This window comes from Mandrillus leucophaeus, unplaced genomic scaffold (genome assembly GCF_000951045.1).
Source record: "Mandrillus leucophaeus isolate KB7577 unplaced genomic scaffold, Mleu.le_1.0 Scaffold86, whole genome shotgun sequence".
NCBI classification, from domain to species: domain Eukaryota; kingdom Metazoa; phylum Chordata; class Mammalia; order Primates; family Cercopithecidae; genus Mandrillus; species Mandrillus leucophaeus.
Genome location: NW_012109363.1, coordinates 1,416,114 through 1,432,406, shown reverse-complemented (window position 1 = coordinate 1,432,406; position 16,293 = coordinate 1,416,114). Strand labels below are relative to the sequence as shown.

Sequence of the window (16,293 nt, the reverse complement as noted above, 5' to 3'; positions counted from 1 at the left end):
CGAGGCGGGTGGATCACAAGGTCAGGAGATCGAGACCATCCTGGCCAACATGGTGAAACCCCATCTCTACTAAAAATACAAAAATTAGCTGGGCGTGGTGACACGTGCCTGTAGTCCCAGGTACTTGGGAGGCTGAGTCAGGAGAAACGCTTGAACTCAGGAGGCAGAGGTGGCAGTGAGCCGAGATCACACCTCTGCACTCCAGCCTGGCAACAGAGCAAGACTCTGTCTCAGAAAAAAAAAAAGTTAAAAGACTGGAGTCTGGGCTTGTCTGGTGCAGAACCAGAGGCCTGACTTACAGCCCAGGCTTACCTACCTCCCTGGAGCCCTGAACCCTCCAGAGAATCCCAGAGGAAGAGACGGTGTCGCCCCATTCCCAGAAACCATGAGGTTCTCTCTACCCTCTTTCTCGGGGTCCCAACTGCTGCAAACACCCAGGGACCTGAATGACATGAAGAGAGTCAGCTTCTGCCACACCACAGGGCAGGGCAGTTGGAGAAGGAGGGGCTTGGTAGGGCTGAAGAGAGCAGGACAATGTAGGGGTGGCCAGGACGCAAGAGGTGTCTGACTCATGTTCCAGGCCCGTGCAGAGGGCATTCCTGACTTGGGAATCTCCTGGCATTCCTGATCTGTGACTCACTGCGAAGCCCCACCCCAGGGAGCCACCTGTTCCCCCTATAGCTTGGCCTCCAAGCCCCACCCTGGCCCCACCTTGGCTTATAGGCTCAAAACCCTAGGAGTAAGGCCCAGGGTGGGAAATCCAACTTCACCAGCAGGGCCCAAAGCCATGATGGGGAGGAACAGACAGGCTCTATGAGGAACGAGCCCCCCAGGTCCTCACTTCCAGCTGGGAACTAAACAAAGGCCATACTCTGTTGGAGGCAGGAGTCCTGGGGACCAGCCTCGGGCATACCTATCCCAGAAGTTTCCCCTCTTCAACCCACTTCATGCCCACGCCCTGTGCCCTGCACACTCTTGGGAACCAGTCAAACCCGGGCTTCCAGGTGGCTGGTGCCAGCTCGCCCTGCCCAGCCTGTGACTGCACGCCCAGCCTGGCGCCCACCTTTACCCAACCAGGCACGGGAACACCCCTCAGTCCACCCTGCTGCAGGAAGCAGAGCCCAGGACCTTCTCACCGAGGTGTGGAGAGGGCCCAAGAAGGCCGCTTTAGGGCTGAGCTCTAGGCCATGGGCAGGAGCAAGGGCTGCTCTGTGGGGTGGCGGGGGGAAGGGGAATGCCACAGGCTCTGCAGAGCCGGAGGCCCTACCGGTCCAGCTGCAGCCGCAGAGGCGAGGGGCTCTGGCGGATCTTGCTCTGGGCCTCGGCATGCAGCATGCCCTCCGCGCTTTCCCCGTTGATGGCTACGATTATGTCTCCAGGCCGGAGGTCAGCGTCCTTGGCTTTGCCCCGCTCAGCCACCTGTAGGGATGAGAAGCTGGCATGCTCAGACCATGGCCCACCTGGGGAAGGGACTTCCCACTCTGCTACCCAAGAAACACAGAGGCTGGCTTGACCCAGGCCTGCCTGCACCCTCCTGCACATCACTCTGCCTGTTCATGATGCCGAACTGATCAGTCGTCCCCTCCAGAACCACAGGTGGCAGCTCCCGCCCCACATTGGCATTCTAATGAGCCTCCCAAAGAACGTGCAGTGGCAGAATGTCAGGAACTGTGCTTGGAAATGCTTTTGGATAGAGAGCCTTGCCCGTGCAAATCACACCTTGCAGGTGACTGCCTGCACAGCCCTCCTGCGAATGCTCCCAGCCCGGCCCGGGTCAAGAGGAGACTGCCAAGAACTCCGGGGCTCTTGTTCTAGTAACCATGCAAAATGGCTGCCTGCAGGTGTGGGGATGGCAACTGGGGAGGCAAGAGCAGGCTCTGTCCTCGGCCCAGTTCCTTTTCACTCCCAAGGTCTGTTCCTGAAGTGGCCACCACATCCCCGTGGCAAAGGGCCACGGCTCCCTTGCAGCCAGCACGCCGGGCAGCAGTAGGTCCCTGGCCCCAGAACAGAGAAAGCAAGCCTTCTGTGCCGAGTGGCGTGAACACGGCTGACCTCGCTTCTGGCAGGACCCCCTCACCTCTTGGAGCCACCATCCTTACCTTGGTCACCATGATGGGCGTGTGGAAGTCCCTGCCCCCTGTGATACGGAAGCCCCAGGGCGCTGGCCCGGCCACATCCACTGTGAGCGCCATACCTGAGGAACACAGGACCAGGAGGTGAAGTCCGTGCCCCCACCCGGCTCTGGGGGTACTGTAAGGCAGCAGGAGAGGGGCCAAAGGGAGAAAGAGAGGGCACGACAGCTCCCGGACAGCTACTCAGGGTCTCTGGGGTGGGTAGAGGAAGTGGTTAACTCCCTCCCTCACCCCTGTTTCACTTCCCCCCACCCTGGGAAGCCATGCCTCTGTGTTCTCCCTTCCTTAGGCCTCAGCCCAGGGAGCGACTCCCAGGAGGGAGCGGCCCAGGCTGCCAGGTGGGGGGCTTATTGGAGCATGGGGGGCAGGGGCTGGCAAGTGGAAGAGATGCCAGCACCGCCTCCGTCTCCCCTCCTCCACCATCAGGGCTCAGTCCCACTAGCGCTTGCTTCCTGTCCCCAAAACCCACAGCACACGGTACTTCCTCTCCACTCTTGGGGAGGGCTGGTGAGTGGCCTAGGGAGAGGAGGGCTCAGGAAGCAGGAGGAACAGGCTGACACCAGTACAGACTGTGTAAGTCACTGGCCAGGTGAGGGGCTGGTGGGGTGAGGCTGGGTCTTCACAGGGGCCTCCTAGCTGCCCACCTCGTTCTTGGCAAAGTGGCTCACATGGGCAAGACCAGGCTCCCCACCTCCCCCAGGGGCCTGCTGCCAGGGCAAGGAGGCCAGGGTTCATCTGTCAAACTGGGCACACCCACCCTAGATTCCTGATGCTGCCCGACAGACAGCCGTGGTGACAGGCCTCCCATCCACAGCCCCTCTGCTGGGCAAGGAAGTGCCCCTGCAGACAGACCCTTGTGGGATTTCCTGAGCCTCTAGCTCTGGAACCAGGAGCCAACCCAGGCAGGAAACCGCGGTACCAGGCTGGGCACCACCCTGCCCAGCACCCATCCTGGGGCTGCCCGGGACACAAGCGCTGCGAGAATCTATCAAGAGCACCAGCGGTCTGTCCGCTCCATCCCCGGCTGCCTTCCCCTTGGGCCCAGGCCTGGCCTCTGTACCCCGCACCGCCGCCACCCCAGTCCCCAAGGCCGGCTCTGGCGACTGGCGGCCACCCTGAGATTCCCAGACCTTTGAGCCGGTCAGTGGACTCCGCGCTGCGGGCGCCGCGGGGAGGTGCCCAGCTGGATGGCCCGGCTCTCCCAGTTCTGGTGCCTCCTTCGCTCTGAGGGCAAAGTACCCTGCGGGCCGGGGGCTGGAGGAGGAGCGCGCCGGCCGGGGAGAGTGCAACCCGCGGGGGCGCCCCCGCCGATGCGAGGCTCCAAGGAGCCGGGCCGGGAACGAGGCCAGGGTCCCGCGCCGATAGGGGCGCGGAGAGGAACCGGGCGCCGGGGATGGCGGGCCGCGCGGAGGGGTGCAGGTGGGCACGCTCACCTGGCTGCCGCTCACCTGTCGGGCTGGGCGCCCAGGCCCGGGAGGGAGAGAGGGCGAGGAGACGCCGCCGCTCCCGCTGCGGTCTGCCCGACTCTGGGGAGAGTCCGCCCGGGGCCCTGGGACCTGCCTCCGCCCATGTGATCCCGGGGCCGCCCCTGCCGCCGCCCCTGGCCCGGGAAGCCGCCGCCTCCGCGCGGCGAGCCCAGGCGCTGCCACCTGGCCCGAGCCCGCCGGGGGGATGGGGCAGGCTGTCCCCAGGGTCCCCTGCAGGCTGCGGCCGTCCAGCCGGTGGCGCCCTCATCCTCCCCGGAGTGCCCGCATGCCCCCGACCGCCCGGGGCACAGCGGAGCCGGTCCAGTGTCGGCCCCGCGCCCCAGTTCGCAGACGGCCGAGGGGGCAGCCCCATAAAGCTTTCCCACGCCGGCCGCGCTCTCCCGCTCCTCATCCCCAAGCCCTGGGCAGGGTGGGCTGCCTGGGTGCGTCTGCGGTCCGCCTGGCTTCTCCACCTACTCCAGGCTCGGAAGCTGGCGCAGATGCGGCCTTGACACCCACAAATCCCAAACCAAGGCCACCCTCCTCCCGCCAACTCCCTTCCTGAGCGCTGGTTTCTCGCCAGTGCAGAACTTCTCTGCCTGGAACTTCTCTGCCTGGAAAGGGGACCCGCAGGGGCCCTAGGAGATGGAGAGAGAGCCTCCTGGCTGGGGGTTCACTGGACACTCCCACCTCTAGGCTGGTACCTTCCCGTTCCCGTGGGCCCTCACCCTCACCCTCTCTGCAGGCCTTCACACCCCTTCCTGCCCTCTCCCCCGTCCTCTTTCAAGCATCTGGAGCTCAGGCTGTAAGGATGAGGAGAGGGCAGCCAAGGGGGGGACCCAGGTGCCAACTTAGGGAGGAGGAGTTGTACCTGACAACCCTCTCCCCGGGGACCTCAGGGCCACAGAGCCGCCTCTCCTTGGGTCTCCACTTAGCCTCTGGCTGCCAAGCTGCTGTGTTTTCAGGGGATCACACCTGTGGGTGCAGCTGTGCCTCGCCTGCCTCAGGTGTGAGTCATTCCCTCCACGCTCGCTCTGTGAAGAGTGGCCTCCCCACGCCCCTCACCTGCCCGTGCCTTCGTCTCAGCCTCCCCAAGTTCACTCTTCAGACCCCCTCCTCCCACAGCCTCTGTCCTGGGTGTGCAAACTCCTCTCCCACTGGCTGGTTTCCAGCCTCCTGGCATGACCACCTGGCCTGATTGCACCTGTTCCACCTCCCTGACTAGACTGGAAGCCTCTTGAGGGAAGAGGCAACTACAGGTAGGGTGAGCACAGCCCCGGGGGCACACACTAGCTCCCAAGTTCACAGCTGCGTCTCACCAGCTGTGTGACCTTCAGCAACTTCCTCAGCTCCTCCAGGCCTCAGTTTCCCCATGTGGAAAATGGGGATAATGTGCCGCTTACCCTTCTGTTGTAAAAATTGCTTGGCCACAGGCAAAAGCCAAGGATGGCACAGAGGTGTCAAACAGAGTCCCTGCCTCAAATGGGGAGGGGACTCCTGGGAAGGGACCCAAAGGAAGGGAAATTCATCCATTCAGTTCTTCCACGCAATCATTCCAACAGCATTCATTCAGTGAGTACTGAGCGCCAGTGAGTACTGAGCACCAGTGAGTACTGAGCGACAGTGAGTACTGAGCACCAGGTACTATGCTTGCCTCTGGGAATGGAGAGTGAACCAAACAAAAGCCAATCATTTCCTCAGACAGCCCCTCCTGCATACCTTGGACAGACTCTACAAACAGCCCCAGGTTCATCTGGCAGGGCTTTCTGATGGGTGGGTTGTGAATTCACAAAACCCACCACGAAGACCAGTCAGCGGATGCAGGCAGGGCACAACTCTGGCACAGAAGGGGACATGTCCTGCTCGTAGCCTCTCTGTGGCCCTGGTAAGCCACGTCACCGCCCTCCCCTCTCATGGGTGAGCCATCCCCAGCAGCCTCTGATCCTCCCTTCACCCCCCGCCCCCCCCACTCAGGCCAGGTCGAGGCACAGAAGCATCTTTCAGGCAGGACTGTGGTGCAGACAGCCCAGGGTTGGAGGGTTTGTCAGCTGCGGGAGGTGCCAGCGCTCCATCAAAGAGAGGGTGTGGAGTTGGTCTCTGTCCCAGGGAGAGGAGGCCTCAGCCCTGATATGTTTTATGAGGGCATCAGGGAGTTCATGAAATAAGAGCTGGGATGGGGGAACGGCAACCTGGCCAGTGGGTCGTTTCTAGGCCAGGATGGGCTGGACCTGCCCATTTAGAACCAGACCAGGGTGAGGATGGAGGTGGATGGAGGACTTGTTCTTCCAGCCGCTGTTTAACCCCTGCTGGGTCAGGCCGCACCCAGGTTCAAGAAACCAGCCAGGGCTAGGCCACTGCCCTGTCAACCATGAGCCCCTCCCCTCTGTCCTGACAGAACTGGGCACCACCACCTTTCACTCCAGCCACCACCTCTTCACACCTGCCTTAGGTGACAGGCCTAGAAGACAGGATTGCCAGGAAGAACATAAAAGTGGCCCAACCCTGGGCCGCCCTAGAGAAGTCCCTGACCTCACACATGACCTTCCTTCTCCAAGGGCCCCTGGATGAGGGCTGCCTGGGCATTTAGTAGATTTCAGGAAGTGAGGTAGACCTGACTTCAGCATTTAATAATGATGTGACCTAGAAAGCTTAATTTCTCAGAGCCTGGGTCTCTCCCTCTGTAAAATGGAATCATAACCTGCCATGGTGAGGCTCACGTTAGGTAACACACGGAGAGGCCCTGGTGCCCTGCTCACCTCTCAGCAGCAGCTGAGACACGGAGCTGCCTTTCTTGGCAGAGTGGCTGGACTCTGCCTGGACTATGCCACCACTGTCATCCCACAGGGACCCGCAAGCTCCAGGACTATAAAACCTTGTTGAAGGTCGGGCGCAGTGGCTCACGCCCGTAATCTCAGCACTTTGGGAGGCTGAGGTGGGTGGATCACCCAATGTCAGGAGTTCAAGACCAGCCTGGCCAACATGGTGAAACCCTGTCTCTACTAAAACTACAAAAACTAGCTGGCATGGTGCTGCAACCCTGTAATCCTAGCTACTCAGGAGGCTGAGGTGGGAAAATTGCTTGAAACCGGGAGGCAGAGGCTGCAGTGAGCCGAGATCGGGCCACTGCACTCCAGCCTGGGCGAAAGAAAGAGACCCCATCTCACAAAAACAAAACAAAACAAAACAAAAACCCTTGTTCAAGAGTAGTTTTGGCTGGCTGTGCCTCACCACTCCCAGCTTCCCACAAAGGACTGCTCAAAAGCCTGAGCCCAAAGAGGAGAATAAACACACACAAGGGCTTCGGTGTGGAAATGGAGCACACAGAAGGAAAACAGCAGAACAGTTAGAAATGTCATCTAGCCCAGCAACCCCACGGTGGCAGCTCCAGAATCAAAACAGTCTGCAAACAAGGCCACATTCAGTCCCCCATCTCTGATGTCTCCCTGCTACCAGGGCCTGGCACTGTTCATTCTCCCAGCACTTCTTGCCACACAGCTGCCCAATCGTGGGGGCTATCCCAGCCTGCCTGACACCCAAAGGCAGAGATCTTTGGAGGTAGTAACGGTGTTTTTCCATCCTCCCCATACACACACACCTGTCCCACCTGTCTCCCAGCACAGCCCCCAGCAGAAGGAATTCCCATCTTCCCAGACAGGAGAAGGCATCTCCTACCCCAAGGAAAAGGCCTCAGAGACAAAGTCCCTTGTGTCCAGGTTTATTTTACATTCTCTTCCAGAGGGGACGTGGGGCTGGGGGAGAGCCAGCAGGCAGGCGGGCAGCACACAGCAGTCTCCCTGGGGAACATTTGAGCCAGGCTAGTGGTGCCCGGCCCCACAGTGTGGGGTGATATTCCAGGGCCAGGCCCAGGACTTGATAGCCCCTGGGAAGAGGTAGCCTTGGGGCCAGAGCTGGATCGCTAAGGCCTGGATCGCTAAGAAGGTGCTGCTGTCCCCCGCCTTGCTCCGCCCCCCACGCCCAGCTGGAGGCCAGAAGGCAAAGTGGGCAGCCGGCAAGCTGGGGTGGTGGGAGGAACCCCAGCAGGCGGGGGCGGCCTTTGGTCTCTAGGAGGCTAGGAAGCTGGTCCTGGTTAGAGGAACCCCCTGGGGGCAAAGCGGAGCGCTGGTCCCTGTTAGAGGAAAGCTGGAGCAGGATGGGGGTGGGGGACTTGGGGTCTGGTCTCAATAAGGCCTGGAAATGGTCTCCACTTCAAAGCGGACCTCTGTATTTGGGGAGTGGGGTGGGGAGGAAATGAAAGGGCTGTGGGAGGAATGTCTGTGAGTCGTGGGTGGGAATCAGTCCAGGGGGCTTCGAGGGGGGTCCGAGGGAAAGGCTGCGGGGGTCGTCTGCAGATGCCGGGAGCTCAGGTCCTGGGGAAGGAGGATGTGGGCGGGGGTCATGTCCCTCCCACGAGTGCCACTGCTCCCCACCCCATCCTGGCTGGCTCCAAGTTGCCATGGAGACCACTCACACCGGGGCAACGTAATTTCCAGGGAATGTTCCGAATTTCTGGGTCCTCCGGGAGACACCTGAAAGAGGAAAGGCAGGAAGAGCGTTCCCCGCTCCCTTCTTCAACAGGGATGCAAGGGTGAGGGCCTGCCCCCTGCCGGCAGTGCCCAGAACTGTAGGGGAGTTCTGTAGGGGAGCCCAGGGAGGGAGTTGGATTTGCTCTCCTCCTTCCTGCCCCCTAGCGGCAGAAGCTTAGATGGGCAAAGCTACACTTCCCACACTCAACAATCAAAGAATCTGAGCAATTAACAAAGGCGCATCACACTGTACACAGCGCGCAGTCACTCCCCACCTCCTCCGCAAAGTGGGGACGCAGGAGGAGGAATCATAGAACTGAAATCGGGAGAAACGCCCCTGGTCTAATACGGCACCCTCACTTAGAGATGGGTGGGAAGGCCTAAGAGAAGACTGAATGAATTGCCTGAGAGCACCCCGATGCTTAGGACCAAGCTTGGGACACAGATCCAGGCCTCTGGTCTACAGCCCCACAGAAACTCGTGTCTTGAAGAGGAGGAGGGGGAACCCCAGCGGGCAAAGCATCTGGGGGGCCTGGCACCCGATGCTTCCCCAAAGCCAGCACTTCTGTTGGCTGCCTTCCTTTATGCCCTGAAGACAGTGACGCCCTGGAGGAAACTGGCACCAGCCCAGGGTCACCGATGGAGTCACTGTGGACCCAGGCCAGGGTTGCGGACCTTCAGAGCCCTGTCCCTTTCCCCTGCACACCCCTGCCTCTGGAGCAGCACTTGGGGAGAGCTCCTGGTGGAAAGGCCCAGAGCTCACACCTGTGTATCCCTACACCCCCCAGCTGGTTCTTCCAGCCTGGGAGGAAGAAGCAATGGAGAAATATAGAAATACAGAAATGTAACAAGTATTATTATATTCCTATATATAGAAAAATAGGAATATAAACTCAAATGAACGTCACTCCTGACCTTGGGTGAATGGATGATCCTGAGCCTCCCCTTCCAGGCTGGCACCCTGACTTCCTTGGGGGCAGCCCATGCTCGTCCCACCCCCACCCTCATCCTCTGCCCTGAGTACCTCCCTTTCCTCTTGGCCTCCCCAAATCCTTCCCCTGCCCTTCCAGGCCCAGCTCCCTCATTTCCTCCAGGAAGCCTTCCCTGACCTGCACTAACTAAAATGGACACCACTCGCCACGTGTGGCTGTTGGGCACTTGAGACTGGCCCATGCAACTGAGGAACTGGATTTTTGGTTTATTTCATTTGAGCTACATTTCAACAGCTGCATGCAGCTGGTGGCTGCCATACCAGAGAGGGCACAGGTCTCACCCATTCCTCTCAAAGCACTTGTGGCTCATAACACAAAAGTGGTACTTTTTCTTCTCGTCTGCATAGATTTGCAAAACTTTATTAGTAGTTGTAAAAAAAAATTGCAAAGCAAAAGTGTATCGAGTAAATTTGAATACATCTCTAAGCACCGCCTCCCTCCCTCCCCCACCAGAAGGTAGGGGCCATTCACAGGGTAGTGCTTAAGGTCCTGGGTGGGTCAGGAGACTGGCTGGCAGCTGTACTGGGATCAGATCAGGAAGGGTGGGCTGCCAGGTCAAGGGGCTGCCCAAGCAGCCCCCCAGCTCCTCAGGCCTCAAAACCTGCTTGGGGAGGGGCAGGGGGCTTCTGGCCACTCTCTTCTCTGTAGGGACGGCCCATCCTCTGAAGATGAGACCTGCACAGGGCCAGCCCACTCTGGGGAAAGAGGCCATGTGAAGCCTGGTAGGTTGGTCACGTTGATTCAGGCCAAGGCCAACCTGAGGCTTCCTGCATTTGTCCTTGGTCAGAGCTGCCCTTGGGCCAGCCCTGAGGGGCTGGGACCTTGCTCCACTCCCTTTTCCTCCCAGGCTGGAGGAGCCAGCTAGGGGTTGGAGGATACACAAGTGTGAGTCCTGGTCCTTTCCACCAGGTCCTTTCCCCGAGGGCTGCTCCAGAGGCAGGGGTGTGCAGGAGGAAGGGGCAGGGCTCTGGAGGTCGGGAACCCTGGCCTGGGTCCCCGGTGACTCCATCGGTGACCCTGGACTGGTGCCAGTTTCCTCCTGGGCCTCGGCCTCTTCAGGGCATGAAGGAAGGCAGCCAACAGAAGTGCTGGCTTTGGGGAAGCATCGGGTGCCAGGCCCTCCCCAGTAGCCCGGTCGGAAGCTGAGTGGGGGGTGGTCGGCCATGAATCTTTGCTGAAGTAGCACTGGCAGGCAGCAGCAGCCTACCCACATCCCCTGGGGCCCTGAGATGCCTCCTCCCGGCCTGCCCACATACCCACAAACCAGCCATCGTCACACTGCTGCATGACATCCACCCTGTCCCCCTCGCGCAGCTCCAGCTCGTCTTCATTCTGGGGCCTGTACTGGTACATCGCCCGGTACCTACGAGAAGCATCATCACGGCAACTGGAGAACGGGCCCAGAGGCTCTAATCCAAGTGTTGCCACTTCCTGTGAACGCCCCAGGGTCCCTTCACGCTCTCACTAGCCCCTGCCCCAGCTCTTCGGAGCGACTCTGCCTGTGCTCAGTGCAGTCTTTCCCAGGCCTGCCTTCTGCCCTCTGGGCCCTAAGCCACTGAACCCTCGCCTCCTCTGAGCACCTGGTGCCTTCCTGTCCATTCTACCGGTTCCACACTTCAATTCTACATGCACTGACCTCAGGGCTAGAAACCCAATGAGGAGACCAAGGCCACAAGGCCACGCAGCTGCCAGGAGGGATTGGGAACATCACAGATCAATGCCTCCTCCCTGCACCAAATCACCATAAGCTCTTCGAGGACAAGGGCTACCTGGTAGAAGTTTCCCAAATCCACAGGTGGGGACTTGGGGGAGGGTGGAATATGGGGTACTGCCTGCCAGTGACCCCTCCCCCTGTCTGATCAAGCCCTCAGATGGTACTCACGGGGTCCAGTGTATCTGAGAGGCGTTAGTAGAAGAGGTCCCCAGGTCCAGGGGATGGCTGGGACCTCGAGGGTGGGACAGAGCTGGACCAGGGGTGCCAAGATTCTGAGGATTGACAGGAAGAAAGGGATGTCAGAGGCAGGAAGATGATGGATGAACCAAGAACACTGAGGGTCAGGAGCCCGGGCTGGCTTTGGGATTCCATCGAGAGCTCCCTGGGCCAGAGCTCGGTAGGCTGAGGTTCCCCAGGCCAGGGTGGGGCTGCCATACTAGCTTCTGCCCTGTCACCCCACTCGTCTGTCCCAGGGCTGTCCGGGAAGGATTCCCAAGTGTGGACAAGTCACGGGGCTGGGGGATGGTGGGTGGGGAGGAGGTGGGCTCTCTGGTGGAGACAGGCTACCTCACCTGGGTCTGGGGTCTAGGCTCCTGGGTGGAGAAGGAGAAGCCAGTGCGGCGGGGGGAGGTCTGCCCTCCCCAGTCGGTGGGGTCAGCTGGGCTGCGCGAGGCTGAGGGGGAGCTGGGGTGATGGGCTGAACGGGCGGCAGCGGTCAGGCGGGGAGATGCGGGGAGCTGGGGGCCGTCGTCACAGAGCCGGAGCCGGGGTTCACGAGACACCTGTACGTAGCTGGCGGGGAATATGCCTTGGCGCCCCGTGCCCGTGATGCGCCCCTCGTACCAGTTCTCATTCACCTTGCGGATCAGGCAGATGTGCTCTCCCTGAGGGGGGAAAGTCAGTGTCTGTGGGGCTTTCCTGGTGCCATGCACCCACGGTGCCTTATCTGGGATGCATAGCAAGGTCCCTCCCCAGAGCTCCAATCACAGGTGAGCCCGTGGCTAATAATGCAGATCCAAACCCAGCTCCGCCAGGTCAAGCTGTGCGGCCTCAGGCAGGCTGCTCTGTCTCTCTGAGCCTTGTTTTCTCCTCCGTTAAGTGAAAATAACCATACTGTCACTATGAGGTGTGAATGAGATCAACAGTCCACCCCTTAGGCACACGGGACAGGTGCTACCACGACTGCCCTGCCTGGGTCCTGTTCCTGCCTCACGCTGGGGGACCCTGTCATGAGTGTGTCAAAAACACACTCCCCAGGACAGGCAGGGAGTCCTCAAGGCCATAGGCTGGCTGACATTAGGTAGAACCACTCCCTGGGAGGGTGGCCTCCAGCCCTTGCCTTCCCCTGCTCTCTCTTGCCCCTACCTCTCTCCATCCAGCCACCTTCTTCCCCCTCTGTCCCTGGGGCCAGCTCTTCTGGGTAGCATTCACTATGGTCTGTCTTTGGCTGATTTTGGAAGCATAGTCGCTGCTCCCCAAATCAACCAAAGGCAGACCACTTCTCTGCTTTCTAGAACAGCATTTTTCAAACTTGTTTCACCACAGTCCACAGTTAAAAACATTTTAGTAACAGCCCAGAATACATACATATGTGCGTACACAGAACTGCCTACAGTAAGACAAAGTGCTCTTCCTGCCCGCGACGCACGCTAACGTTTCTGTCTATACCTTTAAAAATGCTGAGTATGATCCCCTGCAACCTGCAGTTGAAAATATATATAACTCTAGAAGTTTATGATCATCTTTTAAAAATGGACCAAAATTACTTGGGAGGCTGGGATAGGGGCAGGGGCAGGAGGATCGCCTGAGCCCAGGAGTTCAAAGCCAGCCCGGGCAACACAGTGAGACTCTGTCTCAAAAAAATGCAGGGAAAAAAAAAAAAAAGACTACACTAAAGGAAGCATAATGAAAGAGACTGGGGAAAATTTTGAAATCCTAGGTGAAGCTAGGTACATCAGACTCTTTTTTTAAAAAGTGTTTTTAGGCCAGGTGCGATGGCTCACTCCTGTAATCCCAACACTTTAGGAGGCCAAGGTGGGTGAATTATGAGGTTGAGAGATTGAGACCATCCTGGCCAACACGGTGAAACCCCATCTCTACTAAAAATACAAAAATTAGCCGGGCGTGGTGGTGGGCATCTGTAGTCCCAGCTACTCTGGAGGCTGAGGCGGGAGAACTGCTTGAACCCGGGAGGCAGAGGTTGCAGTGAGCCGAGATGGCGCCACTGCACTCCAGCCTGGCGACAGAGCGAAACTCTGTCTCAAAAAGAAAAAAAAAATGTGTTTTTAGTGCACATATTTACCTACATCTTCGCCTGCCCCGACCCACCCCACCATCTCCTGCCTGGCCCACCTTGCGGAAGGACAGCTCCACCTCCAGGTCCCCCTTGAAGGTGTACTGGGCCACAGCCTCTCCATACTCCAGCACCTGGTAGGTCGGGGGCTTGATGGGCTTGGGGATCTCATCTGCAGGCAGCACCTGCATGAAGAAAGGTCATGAGAAAGATTTGGCCTGGGCATCAACATAGCACAGACTGGGGGTTCCTGTGAGACAGCAAAGAGAAGGTGGGCCTGCCCCTTGGCAGAGAAAGATATAAACACCAGAAACAAGCCCTAAGGGCAGCCAGGGGTGGCCACAGCCAAGGGGAGCTGGAGGATGGGGAGGAGTCTGGGAAGGCTCCCCGGAAGAAACATTTTCCATAGGGGTATGTGGAGTGGGCATTACTGAATGAAAAACGCCAAGAGAAAAGATGGAAGCCAGTCCGATTAGAGAGTTTAAGTTGGACCACAGAAGAAAATGAGGCATTCCAAGCAGCAGGGAGAACTTGGGGAACTGTTCCAAAACTGAGGATTCACCCTTTTCTCACTGCCGAGAACCGGGTGTCCCTGGGTTCCAGTGTCTTGGTTCCTCCTCCCCATCTACCCCAGCAGGAGCCCAGAATCCTCATGTTCTCTTTGCTTCACTCTGCCCATAAAAATCAAGCAGCTATTTCACACAAAGACAGAAATGACTGGTGGAGTGAAATACTGTATATACTTTGTGAAATTTCAGGACCAAGTGGATTATTGGGCAGGCAAGGGAGGCCTAATGATATCTATCAAATCAAGAGCCTGAATTAAACAACAACCCAACCCATGGGTCAAAGAGGAAGTCGCCAAGGAGATGAGAAAACAGTCAGAGTTGACGAAAAATTAACGTGTGAGACGCAGCTAAAGCAGCATTCTGAGGGAAATGTATAGTATTGACATTCTTACATTAGGGAAAAATAAGCTTCAAATGAATAGTCTAAACTTTCACCCTAAGAAACTTAGAAAAAGAACAAATTAAACCTAAAGCAAGCAAAAATAAGGAAATAATAAAGAAGCAGAAATCAATGAAATTGAAAACAAAAACAAGAGAAAAACATCAATAAAATCCATAGGTCAAGTAAATTAATAAAGCTCTAGCCAGAATAAGAGAAGACACAAATTGCCAACATCAGGAATGAAAGAGAACATATCAGCCAGGCGCGGTGGCTCACGCCTGTAATCCCAGCACTTTGGGAGGCTGAGGTGGGTGGAACACCTGATGTCAGGAGTTCGAGACCAGCCTGGCCAACATATAGTGAAATCTCGTCTCTACTAAAAAAAAATTACAAAAATTATCTGGGCGTGGTGGCGCATGCCTGTAGTCCCAGCTACTTGGGAAGCTGAGGCAGGAGAATCACTTGAACCCAGGAGGTGGAGGTTGCAGTGCACCAAGATCCCGCCACTGCACTCCAGCCTGGGCGAGAGCAAGACTCCATCTCTCAAAACAAAACAAAACAAAACGAAAGAAAGAGAAGACATCACTACATATTTTACTGACATTAAAACAATAGTAAGAGACTATAACGAACATCTTTATGCCAGTAATTTGGATAACTTGACATATCTTAAAAGTCACCTGTTGCCCTTTATCTGTCAAGCCCAGAACCTGTCTCTGGAATCAAAAGACCTGGATTCAGATTCTAGATCTTTTACCTAATAACTTGTCACTGAACCTTGGCATCCCCATCTATAAAACAGAGATAAACTATCACTCTCTGGGAAGTCAGAGGAACCAGGGCAGTAATACACCTGAAAGAGGTTATGTGTGTATATGTGATTTATAAACTGTTGCATACTTCCCACTCTTGCTAGTTGCCATTAGGGTGATTCCCAAAGATAGCTTTAGAAAGATGGATCTGAATGGTGAAAGTCTGGGACACGGAGGGTTGAGGAGCTGGCTGCTGGGTCCTCCCCTTGGCTGGGCTCCACCCTCATTTAGCAAACATTTCCTGGGGTCATGCAGAGCACTGGGCCAGGCCCTGTGGGGGCCAAGGACAATCCTGAGACACGGCCCAGCCCCTCACAGTTTTTTGCCTTACGAAACCCAAGTCTCTCCCAATCCCTGCTTGCTCTTGTCCCTCCTGCTCACCTCCACATAATTAGCAGGGAAGATGCCTAGGCGGCCATGGTGCTCTCCCTCCAGCCAGTTCTTGTCCACCTCCTTGTGGATGTAGACAATGTCACCCTTCTGCAGAGTCAGCTCCCTGCAGGCGAGGACCGCATGGTAAGCTGAGGCCCTCCCAAGCCTCCTTCCCCTCAGACCCTCCCCAGTACACCTTATTCCTCTCACCAATTAGGGATGCCCACTGCAGCCCAGTCCCCCTCCCCATCCCGCTCTGGGATGGCAGAGACTGCCTCGGTGGAAGGGGAGGGGGAGGAGGGCACTTACTTGGGAGACTGCGCCTGGAAGTCAAACTTGAGCCTGGCGGCCTTCCTCTAGGCAGGGGAGAGGACAGAGTGGGCTACCTCAGTTGGGCGGGTGGCAGATCCAGGATGGTAGCCTTGGGACCACTCCAGGTCCCCCACACCCTGGTCCCCTCCTTACCTTCTTCTCTTCCCTCCTGGCTGGGCTGATTCCTCCCTCAGAGGCACTAGGGTCTGTGGAGAAGCACAACCTCAGTTTGGGCAGGCCAACCTGGCGGATGGGGTTGGAATGGGGTTGCACCCCCACCTAGGGCAGGCACTGGCAGAAGCAAGGGGCTCTGTGACCTGCCACCCCTGGGGCACCAGCATGCCTGGTGGGTGGGCATCTCCGTGAGAAACAGAGCACGGCTGGGTCCTTACCTCGGGTTGAGGAAGGGTAGACAAAGTCCCTCCGACCTAGAAAGGGGCTTCCTCCATCAGCCATTCTGCGGGGGCTCAGGGACCGGGCGGAACCCAGGTAAGGTGCATTCGGGGAGCTGGAGCTCCAGGCTGAGGCCGGGCTGCACGGGGCACAGAGACTGAGCCTCCAGCCTGGGGCTCCGCGTCCCACCTTGGTCACCCCTAGACGGCTCTGACCCCCATCGCCCCTATCCCTGCCGCCTCCTCCCAGGGCGTCTCCCGGGTCCTGGGCTCTCCACAGGATGTCCTACTTCCCGAGTCGCTGCGCCGGGAAGGGTGAGGCCCGGCAGGGCCC

General features: G+C 58.0%; 2 protein-coding genes across 2 annotated transcripts in view; both read right to left on the bottom strand.

The window, feature by feature from the left end:
* The window catches only part of PDLIM2 (PDZ and LIM domain 2 (mystique)), a 27,209-nt gene extending 23,166 nt beyond the window's left edge, over positions 1-4,043 (bottom strand). The window contains exons 1-3 of the mRNA XM_011968802.1: positions 3,263-4,043; positions 2,100-2,194; positions 1,268-1,419 (exon numbers count right to left, since the gene is read on the bottom strand). Of these exons, the coding sequence (XP_011824192.1) occupies positions 1,268-1,419; positions 2,100-2,194; positions 3,263-4,010 (995 nt within the window). The 5' untranslated portion in view covers positions 4,011-4,043. The remainder of the gene's footprint in view (positions 1-1,267; positions 1,420-2,099; positions 2,195-3,262) is intronic.
* A 3,254-nt stretch (positions 4,044-7,297) lies between these two features.
* Positions 7,298-16,293, bottom strand: part of SORBS3 (sorbin and SH3 domain containing 3) — a 30,804-nt gene continuing 21,808 nt past the window's right edge. Inside the window, exons 12-21 of the mRNA XM_011968849.1 lie at positions 16,200-16,292; positions 15,960-16,099; positions 15,721-15,773; positions 15,565-15,611; positions 15,265-15,379; positions 13,180-13,305; positions 11,400-11,711; positions 10,996-11,099; positions 10,370-10,476; positions 7,298-8,124 (exon numbers count right to left, since the gene is read on the bottom strand). Coding sequence (XP_011824239.1) covers positions 8,063-8,124; positions 10,370-10,476; positions 10,996-11,099; positions 11,400-11,711; positions 13,180-13,305; positions 15,265-15,379; positions 15,565-15,611; positions 15,721-15,773; positions 15,960-16,099; positions 16,200-16,292 — 1,159 coding nt within the window. The 3' untranslated portion in view covers positions 7,298-8,062. The remainder of the gene's footprint in view (positions 8,125-10,369; positions 10,477-10,995; positions 11,100-11,399; positions 11,712-13,179; positions 13,306-15,264; positions 15,380-15,564; positions 15,612-15,720; positions 15,774-15,959; positions 16,100-16,199; position 16,293) is intronic.